The 19,304-nt window shown below is 42.2% G+C and overlaps 1 protein-coding gene across 1 annotated transcript in view; it reads right to left on the bottom strand.

Moving 5' to 3' along the window:
- Nucleotides 1-1,334: 1,334 nt before the first annotated feature.
- The window catches only part of eif2s2 (eukaryotic translation initiation factor 2, subunit 2 beta), a 38,772-nt gene continuing 20,802 nt past the window's right edge, over nucleotides 1,335-19,304 (bottom strand). The window contains exons 2-9 of the mRNA XM_061985567.2: nucleotides 18,799-18,979; nucleotides 16,223-16,323; nucleotides 16,028-16,145; nucleotides 11,384-11,484; nucleotides 10,678-10,826; nucleotides 10,523-10,579; nucleotides 5,050-5,135; nucleotides 1,335-1,691 (exon numbers count right to left, since the gene is read on the bottom strand). Coding sequence (XP_061841551.2) covers nucleotides 1,516-1,691; nucleotides 5,050-5,135; nucleotides 10,523-10,579; nucleotides 10,678-10,826; nucleotides 11,384-11,484; nucleotides 16,028-16,145; nucleotides 16,223-16,323; nucleotides 18,799-18,979 — 969 coding nt within the window. The 3' untranslated portion in view covers nucleotides 1,335-1,515. The remainder of the gene's footprint in view (nucleotides 1,692-5,049; nucleotides 5,136-10,522; nucleotides 10,580-10,677; nucleotides 10,827-11,383; nucleotides 11,485-16,027; nucleotides 16,146-16,222; nucleotides 16,324-18,798; nucleotides 18,980-19,304) is intronic.

Below are 19,304 nucleotides of genomic sequence, written 5' to 3' on the forward strand. Positions count from 1 at the left end.
CTTGATGCTGAGTGCCAAGCAGGGAAGAATGCTGGTATGAGCTTTTAAACATAACCCGTTAACTACTGCCAATCAAATGGTGAATAAGATACTCTTTAGGGTTCATGTTTGTAAATCTGACTGTGATGAAGTCAGTGCCTCACCAGCCATGAACCTCACCGCACATCACTGATTTTATATATATATATATATATATATATATATATATATATATATATATATATATATATATATATATATATAAACATATACAGTCGTGGCCAAAGGTTTACATACACTTGTAAAGAACATAATGTCATGGCTGTCTTGAGTTTCCAATCATTTCTACAGCTCTTATTTTTTTGTGATAGAGTGATTGGAGCACATACTTGTTGGTCACAAAAAACATTCATGAAGTTTGCTTCTTTTATGAATTTATTATGGGTCTACTGAAAATGTGAGCAAATCTGCTGGGTCATAAGTATACATACAGCAATGTTAATATTTGCTTACATGTCCCCCTTATTTCACTGCAATAAGGCTCTTTTGGTAGCCATCCACAAGCTTCTGCTTGAATTTTTGACCACTCCTCTTGACAAAATTGGTGCAGTTCAGCTAAATGCGTTGCTTTTCTGACATTGACTTGTTTCTTTGGCATTGTCCACACATTTAAGTCAGGACTTTGGGAAGGCCATTCTAAAACCTTCATTCTAGCCTGATTTAGCCATTCCTTTACCACTTTTGATGTGTGTTTGGGGTCATTGTCCTGTTGGAACACCCAACTGCGCCCAAGACTCAACCTCCGGCCTGATGATTTTAGGTTGTCCTGAAGAATTTGGAGGTAATCCTCCTTTTTCATTGTCCCATTGAAAGCACCAGTTCCATTGGCAGCAAAAGAGGCCCAGAGCATAATACTACCACCACCATGCTTGGCGGTAGGAGTGGTGTTCCTGGGATTAAAGGCCCCACCTTTTGTCCTCCAAACATATTGCTGGGTATTGTGGCCAAACAGCTCAATTTTTGTTTCATCTGATATCACTTGGACAAATATAAGTCCTTCTGGAGGGAAGTTCTGTGGTCCAATCACTGTGTTAACTGCTGCCTGCTCTTTACTTTCATAATTATTTGCTTCACTAATTAATTTAAACACTAAATAATGGTATTTTATGAGTATATATTGTATCTGCTGTAGTTAAAAAAAGGCTTATATGGATACATTAAAATTCCAAATATTGGTGTCGATCCCCAACTTGGATGCAATATCCAACAAGTCATGTTGATGCTGATATTTCAGATTTATGCTAATATACAAAATTTTACAGCATATAGTGTGAGGAAAGTGTGAGGAGAAACAGTGAAGATTTGATAAATCTGATTTTAATAGCAGGAATCAAATATTAGAGCAAAAAACAAACAAACAGCATCAAATAATGTAGCTGGTGGCCATCTTGCCTTGGGCGACAAGAAGGACAACAAGTTGAATCCACCTGCACTTGAACGCATCAAGTCCTTTTGGAAAAATGGAGAGCAGAAGCTTCAGTTGGCTTTGGCACGCAGCTGCGCCCTCTTGCCCGTCACAGCCTGGAAGCCCGTCTTGATGCTGGCCACGGAGCAGCGCGAGTGGCACGTCTCGCACTGCAGGAAGTAGAGGCGGGTGTCCTTCTGCAGGATGGTCTCTGGCGAGCGGCAGGTGTGACACGTCACATATTCCTCTGCGGGGAGACACGGCGTTAGCCAGCACTCACACTGACACCTACGCTCATGTCATTGGGGAATAAACATCTTCCAAAATACACAACTACTAAAACTAATGTTGACCAAGCATCCTTTTCTACATTTGACCCTGAATCATTTGTTTATGACAAAAGTGTTTGCAAAGAAGAAATCATACCTAGTTTGTGTTATTCCACCTAAGAAGCTCGCCTTAAAAGGGGGCAGGGAGCGTGCCTAAAACATTCTAAGAAGCTCACCTAAGAAGTGCGCAGGGAGCTCACCTAAGACCCTCGCCTAAGAAGCTCACCGAAGAAGTTTCACCTAAGAAGAGAGCAGGAAGTTCACCTAAGAAGCTCACCGAAGAAGTTTTATCTAAGAAGGGCGCATGAAGCTCGCCTAAAAAGAGTACAGGTAGCTCGCCAAAGAAGGGCGCACAGAGCTCGCCTAAGAAGGGAGCTCACTTAAGAAGGGTGCAGGGAGCTCGCCTAAGAAGCTCTTTAAGAAGGGTGCAGGGAGCTCGCCTAAGACACGCCTCAGAAACGCGCCTGAGAACAGCACAGGGAGCTCGCCTAAGAAGCTCACCTAAGAGGGGCGCAGGAAGCTCGCCTAAGACCTTCGCCTAAGAAGCTCACCGAAGAAGTTTTGCCTAAGAAGCGCGCAGGGAGCTCACTTAAGAAGTCTCACCTAAGAAGTCTCGCCTAAGAAGCGTACAGGGAGCTCGTTTAAGAAGCTCTTTAAGAAGGATGCAGGTAGCTTGCCTAAGACATGCACCTAAGAAGGGCACAGGGAGCTCGCCTACGAAGCTCATTTAAGAAGGGCGCAGGAAGCTCGCCTAAGACCTTTGCCTAAGAAGCTCACCAAAGAAGTTTTGCCTAAGAAGCGCGCAGGAAGCTCATCCAAAAAGTCTCGCCTAAGAAGCGTGCAGGGAGCTCGCCTAAGAAGCTCACCGAAGACGGGTGCAGGGAGCTTGCCTAAGACCTTCGCCTAAGAAGCTCACCGAAGAAGTTTCGCCTAAGAAGAGTACAGGGAGCTCGCCTAAGAAGGGTGCAGGGAGCTCGCCTAAGAAGCTCTTTAAGAAGGCTACAGGAAGCTCGCCTTAGACACACGCCTCAGAAGCACGCCTAAGATTGGCACAGGGAGCTCGACTAAGAAGCTCACCTAAGAGGGGCGCAGGAAGCTCGCTTAAGACCTTCGCCTAAGAAGCTCACAGAAGAAGTTCCGCCTAAGAAGAGCGCAGGGAGCTCACCTATGAAGGGCACAAGGATATCGCCTGAGAAAGGAGCAGGGAGCTCAACTAAGAATTCTCGCCCAAGCAGCGCGCAGGGAGCTCGCCTGAGAAGGGCGCAGGGAGCTTGCCAAAGAAGCGCGCAGGGAGCTTGCCGAAGGGCACAAAGAGCTCGCCTAAGAAGGGCACAAGGAGCTCGCCTAAGAAGGACACAAGGAGCTCGCCTAAGAAGGACACAAGGAGCTCGCCTAAGAAGGGCACAAGGAGCTCGCCTAAGAAGGGCACAAGGAGCTCGCCTAAGAAGGGCACAAGGAGCTCGCCTGAGAACAGCACAGGGAGCTCGCCTAAGAAGCTCACCTAAGAGGGGCGCAGGAAGCTCGCCTAAGACCTTCGCCTAAGAAGCTCACCGAAGAAGTTTTGCCTAAGAAGAGCGCAGGGAGCTCACTTAAGAAGTCTCACCTAAGAAGTCTCGCCTAAGAAGCGTACAGGGAGCTCGTTTAAGAAGCTCTTTAAGAAGGATGCAGGTAGCTTGCCTAAGACATGCACCTAAGAAGGGCACAGGGAGCTCGCCTACGAAGCTCATTTAAGAAGGGCGCAGGAAGCTCGCCTAAGACCTTTGTCTAAGAAGCTCACCAAAGAAGTTTTGCCTAAGAAGCGCGCAGGAAGCTCATCCAAAAAGTCTCGCCTAAGAAGCGTGCAGGGAGCTCGCCTAAGAAGCTCACCGAAGACGGGTGCAGGGAGCTTGCCTAAGACCTTCGCCTAAGAAGCTCACCGAAGAAGTTTCGCCTAAGAAGAGTACAGGGAGCTCGCCTAAGAAGCTCTTTAAGAAGGCTACAGGAAGCTCGCCTTAGACACACGCCTCAGAAGCACGCCTAAGATTGGCACAGGGAGCTCGACAAGAAGCTCACCTAAGAGGGGCGCAGGAAGCTCGCTTAAGACCTTCGCCTAAGAAGCTCACAGAAGAAGTTCCGCCTAAGAAGAGCGCAGGGAGCTCACCTATGAAGGGCACAAGGATATCGCCTGAGAAAGGAGCAGGGAGCTCAACTAAGAATTCTCGCCCAAGCAGCGCGCAGGGAGCTCGCCTGAGAAGGGCGCAGGGAGCTTGCCAAAGAAGCGAGCAGGGAGCTTGCCGAAGGGCACAAAGAGCTCGCCTAAGGGCACAAGGAGCTCGCCTAAGGACACAAGGAGCTCGCCTAAGAAGGACACAAGGAGCTCGCCTAAGAAGGGCACAAGGAGCTCGCCTAAGAAGGGCACAAGGAGCTCGCCTAAGACAGGCACAAGGAGCTTGCCTAAGAAGGGCACAAGGAGTTCGCCTAAGAAGGGCGCAGGGAGGTCACCTAAGAAGGGAGCAGGAAGCTCGCTTAAGACCTTCGCCTAAGAAGCTCACAGAAGTTTCGCCTAAGAAGCGCGCAGGGTGCTCGCCTAAGAAGCGCGCAGGGTGCTCGCCTAAGAAGGGCACAGGGTGCTCGCCTAAGAAGGGCACAAGGAGCTTATCTAAGAAGCTCGTCTAAGGGCACAAGGAGCTCACCTAAGAAGCTCGTCTAAGGACGCAGGGAGCTCGCCTAAGACCCTCGTCTAAGAAGCTCACTGAAGACATTTTGCCTAGGAAGGAAGCAGGGAGCTCGCCTACGAAACTGGCCCATGAGAAGCGCTGGGAGCTCACCCAAGAAGTCTTGCCCAAGAAGAGTGCAAGGGAGCTTGCCCAAGTAGTCTCATCTTAGAAGGGCGCAGGGAGCTGGCCTAAGAAGCTCACCTAAAAAGCTGCTCTAAGAAGGGTGCAAGCACCTGGCCTAAGACACACGCCTAAGAGGGCGCATGGAGCAGGCATAAGAAGAGTGCCTAAAAAGCTGGTCAAAGAAGGGTGCAGGGAGGTCGCCTAAAAGCTGGTCAAAGAAGGGTCCAGTGAGGTCGCCTAAAAGCTGGTCAAAGAAGGGTGTAGGGGATCCATGGAAAGGAGTGTACATGTAGTCCAAGGTGGAAGTGAGGCGTGTTAACAAGATTTCCTTCTCTTCAACATGACAACATTTCACTCACATTACATTCATTCTTGTGACCTTCTGTGTTTAACAGATTGTGATACAACCAATCTGATTAGTAAAACCCCTCACAAGTAATGTTGTGTTTGTACTTACTGATATATCTCCTCAATACATTTTCTATCTGTTTCTGCTGGAATCTTCCTTTGATCACAAGTTGGTTATTTCCATCGATGGAACCACTGAGGACACAAACAACATGTTTAGTTACTTCCTGAAAAACATGTCAAGGAGCTGTTTGTAATATTAGGACCATCAGTGCTAAATATTATTAACTTATCACTTTCCTCTTGCACTGTTCCCCAAGCATTCAAAAAAGCGGTTATTCATCCTACCCACCTTCTATTTATCTCGTAAATCCTAAAAAAAAAATTGGTGCACAACAGCTAAATGAACACTTAGCGTCTAACAATCTCTGTGAACCCTTTCAGTCTGATTTCAGGGCAAATCACTACGGAAACAGCCCTCGCAAAAATGACTAATGATCCACTGCTAACGATGGATGTCATTCATGTTGCTGCTACTTGATCTCAGCGCTGCTTTCCATACCGTCCATCAAAACATTCTATTAGAACCTATCAAAACACATATTGGTATGTCAGACTTAGCCTTGTCTTGGGTTAACTCCTGTTTTACTGACAGGATGCAGTGAGTCTCCCATAATGTGCAGAGCTCCACAGGGTTCGGTTATTGGCCCTGCACTCTTCAGGGATTCAGATCCGAGGATGTTGTGGTTTGTGAAGCCCTTGGAGACACTTGAGATTAAGGGCTATATCAGGGGCAGGGGTGTCCAAACCCCAGCCCACGGCCCAAATGTAGCATCTTCAATTGGGTTCACGAGACGACACGAGTTCAATTTCAATAAGCCACCTGGCCGTGCGGGGTGTGTTCATCTTAAATTTGAATATCCAAATTCTTCAGGACAAGCTAAAATCATCAGCCCGGAGGTTGGGTCTTAGGCGCAGTTGGGTGCTCAAACAGGACAATGACCCCAAACACACTTCAAAAGTGGTAAAGGAATGGCTAAATCAGGCTTGAATGAAGGTTTTAGAATGGCCTTTCCAAAGTCCTGACTTAAACGTGTGGACAATGCTGAAGAAACAAGTCCAAGTCAGAAAACCAACACATTAAGCTGAACTGCACCGATTTTGTCAAAATTTCAAGCAGACGATTGCCAGAAGCTTGTAGATGGCTACAAAAAGCGCCTTATTGCAGTGAAACTTGCCAAGGAACATGTAAGCAAATATTAACATTGCTGTGTGTATACTTTTGACCCAGCAGATTTGCTCACATTTTCAGTAGACCCATAATAAATTAATATATATATATATATATATATATATATATATATATATATATATATATATATACACACATCCATCCATCCATTTTCTACCGCTTATTCCCTTCGGGATCACAGGGGGCGCTGGAGCCTATCTCAGCTACAATCGGGCGAAAGGCGGGGTACACCCTGGACAAGTCGCCACCTCATCGCAGGGGCTACCAGTTTGATACACACTTAAATAAATTGCCAGAAATAGCCAATTTGCTCAATTTACCTTTAACTCGATGTTATTATTAATAATTAATGATATTTATCTTTGTGGAAACACTGATCATCTTAACGATTTCTCACAATAAATATATATAGAAACCAGTGACGTGCAGTCACTAGAGGCAGGTGAGGCGGGGCCTCAGCTGCCATCATGGAAAGAAAAAAAATGTGAAAAGAAAACATTTTTATTAAATTGTTATATGTATCCAGTGATTATACTATAAAGTTATTTTCAATTTAACTTCACCAGTTTTAGATTATTTTTATTCAAAATCGCTGAATTTTCACATTTGCCGTTCAAATACTGAGAAGAGACGGTGCGTTGAACAGCAGCCAGTTGAGGCACGTCACTCAGTTGTGCCTCACCATGGATTGCGGACTCGGCTAACTGGTGGCCTGCTGTGCAGTGAGACTGTATTGCTATATGAACTATATTATACATTTCCATAGTTTAGTTAGCTGAGGTATATAATGTAGAGTGTATTTTGTCAACAACTGTATGTGTGTAACGTATTTCTTGTGCTGAGCGATCATAAAACGGCTGCAAAAGACGCACTGGCTGAGGCTCGCAGTAATCCCGCCTCCTGCACCCCCGCCGTAGATTGCAACCCCTGACGGGAGTGTTATATTAACTAAAGCCCACACTTAAACTTTCCACGTGCAAGATTGAATCTATTTAAAAAAGTTATTTCATAAGAAGCCAAAAAGTGCAAAAACAATAATGTTCGTGTTGGAGGAGTTGTGAATGACTGCAGGGCCACAACATTAACACTAATTCACAACTCCTCCAACACGAACATTATTGTTTTTGCACTTGTTGGCTTCTTATTAAATAACTTTTGTAACCTATTTTTATGGGCTTTCCTCTTTGTGATGTTAAGTTCCTGTTATGCACTGTTATACAGTATATGCCTTGAGCTCTTATTTTGAAGGCGCTAAGAGCGGAAGTGATGACACGTTGGAGTGGAGCGGAAGTTTTTGAAAGAAGGTAAATAAAGTGGTCCTTGTGTAAACTGGAGCCTCCGTGTTTGTTATTTTGTAGTTTCATACAGTATAGGCGACATTTATAAACCCTCGGTTACACTTTTTTTAAATAGATTCAATCTTGCACGTGGAAAGTTTAAGTGAGGGCTTTAGTTGATATAACACTCCCGTCAGGGGTTGCATTAATCCAGCACAACAGCGGCGAATGGACTTCATTTATGAGTAAAGGTAAGACCATAATAACGTTTTTTTTTATTAAATGTGCTTTTTTGTGTGCTACAGTTTGTATGTGTAAAGTTAAAGTACCAATGATTGTCACACACACACTAGGTGTAATGAAATTTGTCCTCTGCATTCATACTTGCCAACCTTGAGACCTCCGATTTCGGGAGGTGGGGGGGGCGTGGTCGGGGTGGGGAGTGTGGTTGGGGGCGTGGCTAAGAGGGGAGGAGTATATTTACAGCTAGAATTCACCAAGTCAAGTATTTCATATATATATATATATATATAAATAAAAGAAATACTTATACATAAGAAATACTCATAGATAAGAAATATTTACCGTATATATATATATATATATATATATATATATATATATATATATATTTATCAAGAGGGACAGAGACAGCACACAGTGCATGTGGATCACATGTTACCATGGCGAGAAAACATGGAGAGACTGCCAGTTATATAGTCTCCACCAGTTGCAGAAAATGTGCTATCAGTACAACTGGACAGTGCTGTTTCAGTTCCATCACCAGGACCATCAGTGAGTCAGACACAAACTAGTCTCATCATTGAACCAGATTCAATGGCTGCTGAGTTGCCATCATCAGAACCCAGATCACCCACAACAAAAACCCCACCAGTGATCCGCAGATACCCAGAAATGTTTTTGAGTACCACCAAAAAAACAGAATCTCTAAAGACAGTATAAAAATCTGTGTTAAAGATGTACAAATACTGTTTGTATAATAAGCATGTTATTGTTTACAAATGAGGGTTAAGAGTTCAGTACTAAAAAATGTGGCTTAAGTACAGTTTTTTAATTGAGCTGCTGCATTTTTTGGTTGGGTTGTTTATTTCTTTTGAGTATTTATGAAAGGAGAGGAATGTAATAGAGTGATCTATGTTTGTCTGTTGCCATCTCCTGGTGAATGTTGGCTATAGCGTACTGGGGTTACTTTTTGGTTGGCCAACGATTTACGTGGTGTTGCGCACCTGACGTCAAGTGTGTGAGTCTGTTCTGAAGTCTACAGTAAAGAGACGTACTTCATCACCTCGCCTGGTTATTGCCTCCAACTCAATATATTACAACAACATTGCTCCATGCGGACGAGCTGGAGGGGGCGTGGCCTCCAGGTCCGCCTGAATTTCGGGAGATTTTCGGGAGAAAATTTGTCCCGGGAGGTTTTCGGGAGAGGCGCTGAATTTCGGGAGTCTCCCGGAAAATCCGGGAGGGTTGGCAAGTATGTCTGCATTTGACCCATCCCTTGATCACCCCCTGGGAGGTGAGGGGAGCAGTGGGCAGCAGCGGCGCCGCACCCGGGAATAATTTTTGGTGATTTAACCCCCAAATCCAACCCTTGATGCTGAGTGCCAAGCAGGGAAGAATGCTGGTATGAGGTTTTAAACATAACCCGTTAACTGCTGCCAATCAAATGGTGAATAAGATACTCTTTAGGGTTCATATGTTTGTAAATCTGACTGTGATGAAGTCAGTGCCTCACCAGCCATGAACCTCACCGCACATCACTGATAGAAACAGATAAATATCAATATGCAACACTTTATTTTTATATTTTCTCTAAGTGCACATTTTTCAAATTGAACATTTTCAAATGATCACTTCTAAGACAGTCTTGTGAAATCACAATATCCCATTTTAACTAGCTAGCCACTAACATTTTTTTTAACAAATCATGAATTACTTTGCACCATGTTTGTACAAATAATAACTCATGTAAAATACAAAAGTCAATTCTCAAATTTTTAAATAAATCATGTCCCACTTTGAACTGGACACCAAATCTGTTATCTGTTTCTTTGTCAGTTAGTGAAGACCATCCATTTTCTACTGCTTATTCCCTTCGGGGTCGCAGGGGGGCTCTGGAGCCTATCTCAGCTACAATCGGGCGGAAGGCGGGGTACACCCTGGACAAGTCGCCACCTCATCACAGGGCCAACACAGATAGACAGACAGCATTCACACTCACATTCACACACTAGGGCCAATTTAGTGTTGCCAATCAACCTATCCCCAGGTGCATGTCTTTGGAGGTGGGAGGAAGCCGGAGTACCCGGAGGGAACCCACGCAGTCACAGGGAGAACATGCAAACTCCACACAGAAAGATCCCGAGCCCGGGATTGAACCCAAGACTACTCAGGACCTTCGTATTGTGAGGCAGACGCACTAACCCCTCTTCCACTGTGCTGCCCTAGTGAAGACCAAGTCTTTAAAATATTTTCTTGGATTTTCAAATTCTATTTGAGTTTTGTCTCTCTTAGAATTAAAAATGTCGAGCAAAGCGAGACCAGCTTGCTAGTAAATAAATACAATTTAAAAATTAGAGGCAGCTCACTGGTAAGTGCTGCTAATTGAGCTATTTTTAGAACAGGCCAGCGGGCTACTCATCTGGTCCTTACGGGCTACCTGGTGCCCGCGGGCACCGCGTTGGTGACCCCTGGTTTAAATGTATGGTCAGTGAAAATTAATTTCCACATGGGGACCAATAAATCTAAATCTAAATATATATATATACACACACACACACAAATACATATATACACACACACACCTACATATACACGTACATATACTGTATATACAGTATAGTTATTTAACATGCAGTCGGCTTTCAGCTCCCAGCCAAATTGTTCTAGCCAAATGCGGCCCCCCAGTCAAAAGGTTTGGACACCCCTGGGCTCTATCAATACATTTGATGGACTGATGTTCCTTGTGGAACCACTGGAAGGACACAAACGTCAATGTTCCTTTGCAAATGAAAGTCACGCGGAAGACTCACCTGGTTCCCAGCTCAGCCAATAGGAAGGCCAGGAGATGTTTGGGCTGGCGATGCAAGCTGGAAGTATGGCGACACAAACATCAGCACAATATAGATTAATATCTTACAAACATCAGCACAATATAGATGACAGGTGAAGACTGAAGACCTCTTACAGTTTGCAGATGTCTGTGAAGTTTACAAAGGAGGTTTTCTTGGTTCCTACTCGCACCACCTGAGGAGGCTTCATGACAAACTTCCTTTTCTCTCCAGCCACCATGTCAGGGTTCTTCTCCCTCATGATGTTGAACACTCTGTTCAGCAGCTGAGGTGGGGCAGAAAGGAGGACTAAGTGTTGGTCACCTTGTCATACCTGTAGTCTTAAAGGACGACTAAGTGTTGTCACTTCATCACACCTGTAGTCTTAAAGGACGACTAAGTGTTGTCACTTCATCACACCTGTAGTCTTAAAGGAGGACTAAGTGTTTCTCACCTCATCATATGTGTAGTCTTAAAGGAGGACTAAGTGTTTCTCACCTTGTCATACGTGTAGTCTTAAAGGAGGACTAAGTGTTGGTCACCTTGTCATACGTGTAGTCTTAAATGAGGACTAAGTGTTGGTCACCTTGTCATACATGTAGTCTTAAATGAGGATTAAGTGTTGTCACCTCATCATACGTGTAGTCTTAAAGGAGGACTAAGTGTTGGTCACCTTGTCATACGTGTAGTGTCAAAGGAGGACTAAGTGTTTCTCACCTTGTCATACGTGGTCTTAAAGGAGGACTAAGTGTTGTAACCTCATCATACGTGTACTCTTAAAGGAGGACTAAGTGTTGTCACCCCATCATACGTGTAGTCTTAAAGGAGGACTAAGTGTGTCACCTCATCATACGTGTAGTCCCGTTCAGAGCCGGCCCAGGCTGGTCCCGTGCTGGAGCTGAAGGAAATGCCGTCGTTGTTTTTGCTCTCGTCGTCCTCTAGCACTGCAAACAAATATATTTTAACAACACACAACAATCAACATATGCTTCTTTACTTGGTGACTTCTTACAGGGCTGGTCCATCATATGTCAGATGGATCAGCTGTGAGCATTTTGACTCCATCAAAGATGGCGGAAATGTCCGTAACAACAACAACAACAATCAGACTAGCCCAGTCAGAGGTAAACAAGTAAATGTCAGCGGTGGGCAACAAGCTACTAAGCCAACAGGAAGTAATACTAGGTGAAAATACATCTTGTGGTGTACCCCAGGGGTCAATACTAAGACCACAATTGTTCAATCTATATATCAACATTTATAAAGGTACAAAGGACTTAAAGTTAGTTTTAAGTGTGTTTAAGAAAGAATACAGAAACTAATACTAATAACAGAAGAAATGAACAAATTAAAAAGATGGTTTGACAAAAACAGACTCTTTGAATCTCAGTAAAACTAAAAAAAATGTAATATTTGGTAACAGTAGACGAGAAAGTCAAACAAATAGACTGAGTTGACATTGAAAGAGTGAATAAATCCCATGTTTGGTGTAATAATAGATGATCAAATGAACTGGAAAACTCATGTAAAACAAAGTAGCATGAAATATTTCTATAATGAATAAAGCAAAACATGATGTGGACCAAAAATCACTTCATTACAATATCTGAGTTATTGTGTAGAAATGATAACAAGAGTACACTTATTTATGACAAACATCCGTTAGAATAATACATAATGTTGGATATAGAAAACACTATTTATTGATTTCAATATATTAAAATGTAATGATTTGGTGTATTTGCAATAATCTAAAATGGTGCACAAGGCAAACTTTAACCTGCCAGCCAAGAATGTACGAGGATGATGAATATAACCTTAAATTTTGAAACATTTGTATGCACGTACAACACTTAAAACATTTAGCATGTGGAATTACATGATGGAATGGATTCATAATTACTGGTGATACGGTTTATGAGGTTGTCCAAACAACAAGTTTTTACAAAGGATGAACTTTTTGAAAATAAGATATTATAATCTAATGATATAAATCATAAGTGACTTAACTAGTGACTTAAGAGAGCTGTTCTTTGTTGTACAATGTGTACAAATTGAGAACATGAAGTGAACATACAGTCATGGTCAAAAGTGTACATACACTTGTAAAGAACATAAAGTCATGGCTGTCTTGAGTTCCCAATCATTTCTACAACTCTTATTTTTTTGTGATAGAGTGATTGGAGCACATACTTGTTGGTCACAAAAAACATTCATTAAGTTTGCTTCTTTTATTAATTTATTATGGGTCTACTGAAAATGTGAGCAAATCTGCTGGGTCAAAAGTATACATACAGCAATGTTAATATTTGCTTACATGTCCCTTGGCAACTTGACCACTCCTCTTGACAAAATTGGTGCAGTTCAGCTAAATGTGTTGCTTTTCTGACATGGACTTAATTCTTCAGCATTATCCACACGTTTAAGTCAGGACTTTGGGAAGGCCATTCTAAAACCTTCATTCTAGCCTGATTTAGCCATTCCATTACCATTTTTGACATGTGTTTGGGGTCATTGTCCTGTTGGAACACCCAACTGCGCCCAAGACTCAACCTCCGTCCGGGCTGATGATTTGAGCTTGTCCTGAAGAATTTGGAGGTAATCCTTCTTTTTTATTGTCCCATTTAAAGCACCAGTTCCATTGGCAGCAAAACAGGCCCAGAGCATAATACTACCACCACCATGCTTGACGGTAGGTATGGTGTTCCTGGGATTAAAGGCCTCACCTTTTCTCCTCCAAACATATTGCTGGGTATTGTGGCCAAACAGCTCCATTTTTGTTTCATCTGACCACAGAACTTTCTTCCAGAAGGTCTTATCTTTGTCCATGTGATGTCAGATGAAACAAAAATGGAGCTGTTTGGCCACAATACCCAGCAAGATGTTTGTAGGAGAAAATGTGAGGCCTTTAATCCCAGGAAAACTATGCCTACCGTCAAGCATGGTGGTGGTAGTATTATGCTCTGGGCCTGTTTTGCTGCCAATGGACAATGCTGAAGAAACAAGTCCATGTCAGAAAACCAACACATTTAGTTAAACTGCACCAATTTTGTCAAGAGGAGTGGTCAAAAATTCAAGCAGAAGCTTGTGGATGGCTACCAAAAGCGCCTTATTGCAGTAAAACTTGCCAAGGGACATGCAAGCAAATATTAACATTACTGTATGTATACTTTTGACCCAGCAGATTTGCTCACATTTTCAGTAGACTCATAATAAATTCATAAAAGAACCAAACTTCATGAATGTTTTTGTGACCAACAAGTATGTGCTCCAATCACTACATCACAAAAAAATAAGAGTTGTAGAAATGATTGAAAACTCAAGACAACCATGACATTATGTTCTTTACAAGTGTATGTACACTTTTGACCACCATTGTATGTGTTAGTAGCATTTATGTAGTAACAAGAATACGATGCAATAAGCTTGGCTTCTTCCTACTCCTTTTCAAACATGTTGAAAATAAGTGAAATATGTGGTGCATCGTGCTAAAATTGTATACATGTTCCAAATAAACTTCAACCAAGACGATATTTACACAAACTGTGGATTTATATTCTGCCGTCTTCATGTGCATCCATCTCTGTCGCGTTATTGGATGGAGTCACATCACACCAATGAAGCTTTCTGCGCTTTTATATAGTCAACCCACACTGCAAGTGCTGCAGACGGAGGATGGATCGTAGGGGTAGCCAAGACAAAGAAATCGGAACCAGGAAGATGCCGCATCTTTGAAAAGATTTGAACCGGGAAGTAAAAGTGCTGTTCCGTCTTCTAGCCGTCCATAGCGTTTTACCTATATGGATTCTTCATTCATCACTCAGGGCAACATTTGTAAGTTTTACAATATAGCTAAAACAATTCTTACTTACCGTACTAAAACGTCCCATGTGTGATGTCTGTAGGAGTGTTTTCATGCATATTTGTATGTGCTATCATAATGTCATCAAGCTAGCGTCCTTAGCATTAGCTAATATGCTAACACATTTACGAGTGTCTGTGTTATTATTACCTTACAATGGCATTATTTTTTTATTGTTTCACTTTCACAAATTCCTCAGTAACTTCACCAAAATGTCAACATGGAGTGATTGAGTCTGTTTAGCTGATAGGAGAGCTGGCGTTGTTAGCATTAGCTAATATGCTAACATGGGAGTGGACCACTCCTCTTATTGAGTCTGTTTAGCTGATTGGAGAGTTAGCTTGCGCAGATAGTGGGTCCATGACCATGACTTCTGTTTTGTTTGATCAGCCGTTTTACTGCAGTGTTACAGACACTGTTCGGAAACAATTAAGGTATGTAAATAAACATTTCTGTGTAAATAACTAATTTCACAACCTATATATCTGCGACTTATAATTTTTCTTTTACAATTTAGTGGACACTCCTTACATAGCGCAGCGCTCTATAGACCGGACAAAATGGTACTATGATTCCTGCTGACAAGATGTCAGCTTGATGTCGGTATCGGGCAATATTCAAGGCTCCAATATCAGTATCGTATTAGAAGTGAAAAAGTTCTATCGGGACACCTTTAGAAGGGCTTGGCGATAAAACGATATCAATCACGATAGACATGTAATCGATTTCAATAAAAAAATGCTTACGATAAAACGTTCAATAATTTTTGTTTTCTTCTTTGTGGGAAGAAAGGTGAAGTTGGAAGCAAGGTTGGTTGCATGAACAAAGGCTCTTGCTCTCTGGTGACCGAGCAACGCAGGAAGTGATCACGTGACACACTAACAGCCAATCAGGTGACAGTATCAACTATCAAGTTTGGTTGATTCTTTGCATGAAGTGAGAAGAGAAAGTCCAAATGAAGAAATTGTGGATCAAAGAGGAAAAGTCACCTGGACAGTTTTTGGATTTTTTTCAAAAGGGACTGTAGTCAGACCAGTGTGGTCTGTACATGATGCAAGGCAAGAGTGCTAACACCACACCACCTTAGGCGTGCTCACCCTTTAGAGCACAGCTGCCACTAATCCTGCAGAAAATAGGTCTTCTCAGTTTACATTTTCGCACTTTGCACTATTTTCTTACACTTTATGAAGCATCTCTTACATATTCATGATTTTTAAGGGCTTATAGTTATTTTACAATTTTGTTTACATTGACTTTTTTCCATGATTGTGTTGATATTTCCTTTCTGCCTTGATAGCTGAGGGATTAGAATCAGAGGAAGGTTACTTTTTAATTTATTTTTAGGTATTTATTTATATTTAATAATAAAAAATCTAAAAGAATAACATATATTTAAAAAAAGAATACGATTACATTTTAAATCAAATCTATTTTTCTCCTGCTCCTTATTTTCCATAGCTCCTAAAAAATATAAATTATCGACATGGATTGATATCAAACACTACAGTTTCCAGCTGTATCGACCAGTCCTATCCTCGTGTCATCAATCAGTTTTAGTGGAAGTGCAGCTTATCATTAATATTGTTCATGTTTACATTTCTAATTGTTAGCAGCAAACTAATTACCGTCATCTTTCTCCAGAAGTTCTCCTTCGTCAAAATCCACCTTCTTGGCCTTTTTCTTCTTCTTGTCCAGGATGTCGTCCTCCAGCACGTCGCCCTGCTCTCCCTCGATCTTCAGCTCCTGGTGTGAAGGCACGACAAGGCAGGAGGAAGGTTGGACGTGCTGAAGACGCAAAGAGAGAAGAAGAAAGTACGCACCTTCATCCCTTCCTCCACGTCGTTGTCGAAGACTTTCTTGGGTTTCTTCTTCTTCTTCTTCTGGTTGAAGAAGTTGAGGTCGTTCAAGTCGTCAGACGTCTCTGCGGGAAGAGAAAAGACAAGACGGTTATGCCACATCTCATCACACTAAAAATATTTTTTGCAAACCAGTAATTATAATCCGCAAATGTGCCGTTGTTTAATGTCTGTGCTGTCTAGAGCTCGGCAGAGTAACCGTGTAATACTCTTCCATATCAGTAGGTAGCAGCAGGTAGCTAATTGCTTTGTAGATGTCGGTAACATGGTTTGTCGTGATCACAATACGGCAGATGACAGCGGCAGGCAGAGTGCAGGTAAAAAGGTATCTAATGCTTACACCTAGGGCTGGGCGATATATCGATATACTCAATATATCGCTGGTTTGTCTCTGTGCGATATAGAAAATGACTATATCGTGATATTCGAGTATACGTTCTCACGCAGTTGCTTTTAGCTGCGTGGCATTAAACTGCATGCGTTTCTCACTCTTTCCTGTCTCTCCTTCTCACAGAGACTTAAAACAATCGCACCTTCTTACATACGTCACATACTGTCACGTGAGCAACGTCACACGCTCCCGCGGAGCAGACAGGTAGCGACATGGTAACGTTAGCTGTGATGCTAACAGCTAACGTAGGGGTTTGAGTGGTAATACGAGAGAAAGAAGGTGCGAATCTGGTAACAAATGAAGGAAGAATTAATTCCCAAGAAAAACAGCACAGGGTCTTGTCTGGCGGTGGTTTGGCTTCAAGCAGGAAAATGTCTTTACATGTCAACATCTCTGTTCGGTGCCACACCAACTAAATGCCAAAGCAACTATTTCCACAACACCGTAGGACATACACTATTTGATATGCAGCTCATTTTTATGTGACACGTATTGAAATATCTTGTGTGACATCATGTTTTAAACGATTGTAGTGGCGTTCTGTACAAAAAGTGCACTTTTATTTAGCGTTGTTTTGATAAGTCATCTTAGTGACACCATGCACAAAAGTGCACTAATAACTTGTTTTAAAATGTCTGACAATCTTGCACTTTCTGTTTTGGAAATTACATGAATGTCTGTGCCACTGCTTAATAACTGTTTAATAAATACACTTTTGGTAAATTGACTTAGTTGTGATTTCCCTCTCTGCATGAAAGTTTAAAATGAGCATATATTAATGCAGTATGAACAAGACTGTTTTAATGTAGACACATAGAATCATCATACTGGTGATTATACGTATCAAGTGTTCATTCAAGGCTAAGGCAAAATATCGAGATATATATAGTGTATCGCGATATGGCCTAAAAATATTGAGATATTAAAAAAAGGCCATATCGCCCAGCCCTATTTACACCAAAAATAAACAAAAGGTGAATGCCACCAAGAAAAGGCATTGAAGCTTAGGGAAGGCTATGCAAAACGAAGCTAAAACTGAACTGGCTGAGAAGTAAACAAAAACAGAATGCTGGACGACAGCAAAGACTTACAGCGTGTGGAGCAGCAGACGGTGTCTACAAAGTACATCCGTACATGACATGACAATCAACAACAAAATAGGAGCGCAAGACAAGAACTGAAACACTACACACAGGAAAACAGCAACAAAGTCCAAATAAGTCAGGGTGTGAGGTGACAGTACACCTACTTTGAGACAAGAGCTATATTGATGCATGCTTGGTTATGCTTTAAAGTCATATCCAACAATTGCGAGAACAACTTTTTACTGCTGAGTTTCATTTTTTTAATGTTTTCTGCTGGTGGTGTGCCTCGGGATTTTTCCAAGAAAAAAACGTGCCTTGGCTCAGAAAAGGTTGGAAAACCGTGATCTCGGACAATTGTTGTATTACCTATATTTTCCAAAATTCCCGGTTTTTCCCAAATTTCCAGGAACTTCCCATTCAAATGAATGAATGTATTCATAGTTCTACAAAGCCCTAAACTCTCCATATTTAACGCCATTTTTAAACCCGATTTCGACCTTTCAACCATCCACCCACGCAAAAAACATGTTTTCTCTTTCCCAAAATTCCAGATTTTCCCGCCATTTAATAGGCATTACACAATGGACTGCACATCCCACATTTCTCATCCGTGGAAGCGTTCCACCATCCAAAAACTCCCTGATTACCAGGAATTTCCCCCATTTAAAAATGAATGGGCAAAATGCAAACCTTTCCATATCCCACATTTCCCAGCCCAATAGAAGCTTTCCACCATCCACACACTCCACTCACCCTGGACATTCTAGCCAGCATGTTTCCCGTTACCAAAAACTCCCTGATTACCAGGAATTCCCCCCATTTAAAAAATGAATGGGCAAAATACAAACCTCTCCATATCCCACATTAGAAGCGTTCCTTCCACACACTGCACTCATGTGACATTCACACAAATTCTAGTGTTTTTAATGAAGTTGACAGCCCTAATATGGAAGTATGCCACACTTCAAGTAGATATGAACGTCTGCATCCATCACGTTTAAAGAGAAATAAATAATAATCTGGGAGATAAAAATAAGAATTGAGTCAAGGTGGGTTGCAATAACCTTTCTTTCTGCTGTCGTCTTCATCCGGGTCAAAGTCCTTGTCGTCTCCAGCCTCCGGTTCCACCTCCTTCACCTCCACCTCCTTCACTTCCTCTCCTCCCACGTCTCCGCCTTCCTCGTCCAGCATGAAAGGCTTCTTCTTCTTCTTCTTCTTCTTGGTCATGTTGGGGTCGAAGATCATCTGAACAGAAAGCCATGCACATGGCATCATTGTTACACAAGGTCATGTGATGAGATGAAGAAAAGACGACCGGGGGTTGGTGTGAGTCCCCACAGGTCAGTGTAAACAAACATGACGCCCACCACCACAGTGGTTCAAAAGTGAAAAAACATTTCCAGAGACGACCGGAGGACTACATTGATTTGTGAGTTCATCAATGAGCACAACTTTATCATCTTTTTTTTTTAATCAGCACTAGGGTTGCAAAATTCAGGGAATATTCAAAGTTGGAAACTTTCCATGGGAATTAACGGGAATAAACATTGAATGCAACATGCTAGATCTT

This window comes from Nerophis lumbriciformis, linkage group LG23 (assembly GCF_033978685.3).
Source record: "Nerophis lumbriciformis linkage group LG23, RoL_Nlum_v2.1, whole genome shotgun sequence".
NCBI lineage: Eukaryota > Metazoa > Chordata > Actinopteri > Syngnathiformes > Syngnathidae > Nerophis > Nerophis lumbriciformis.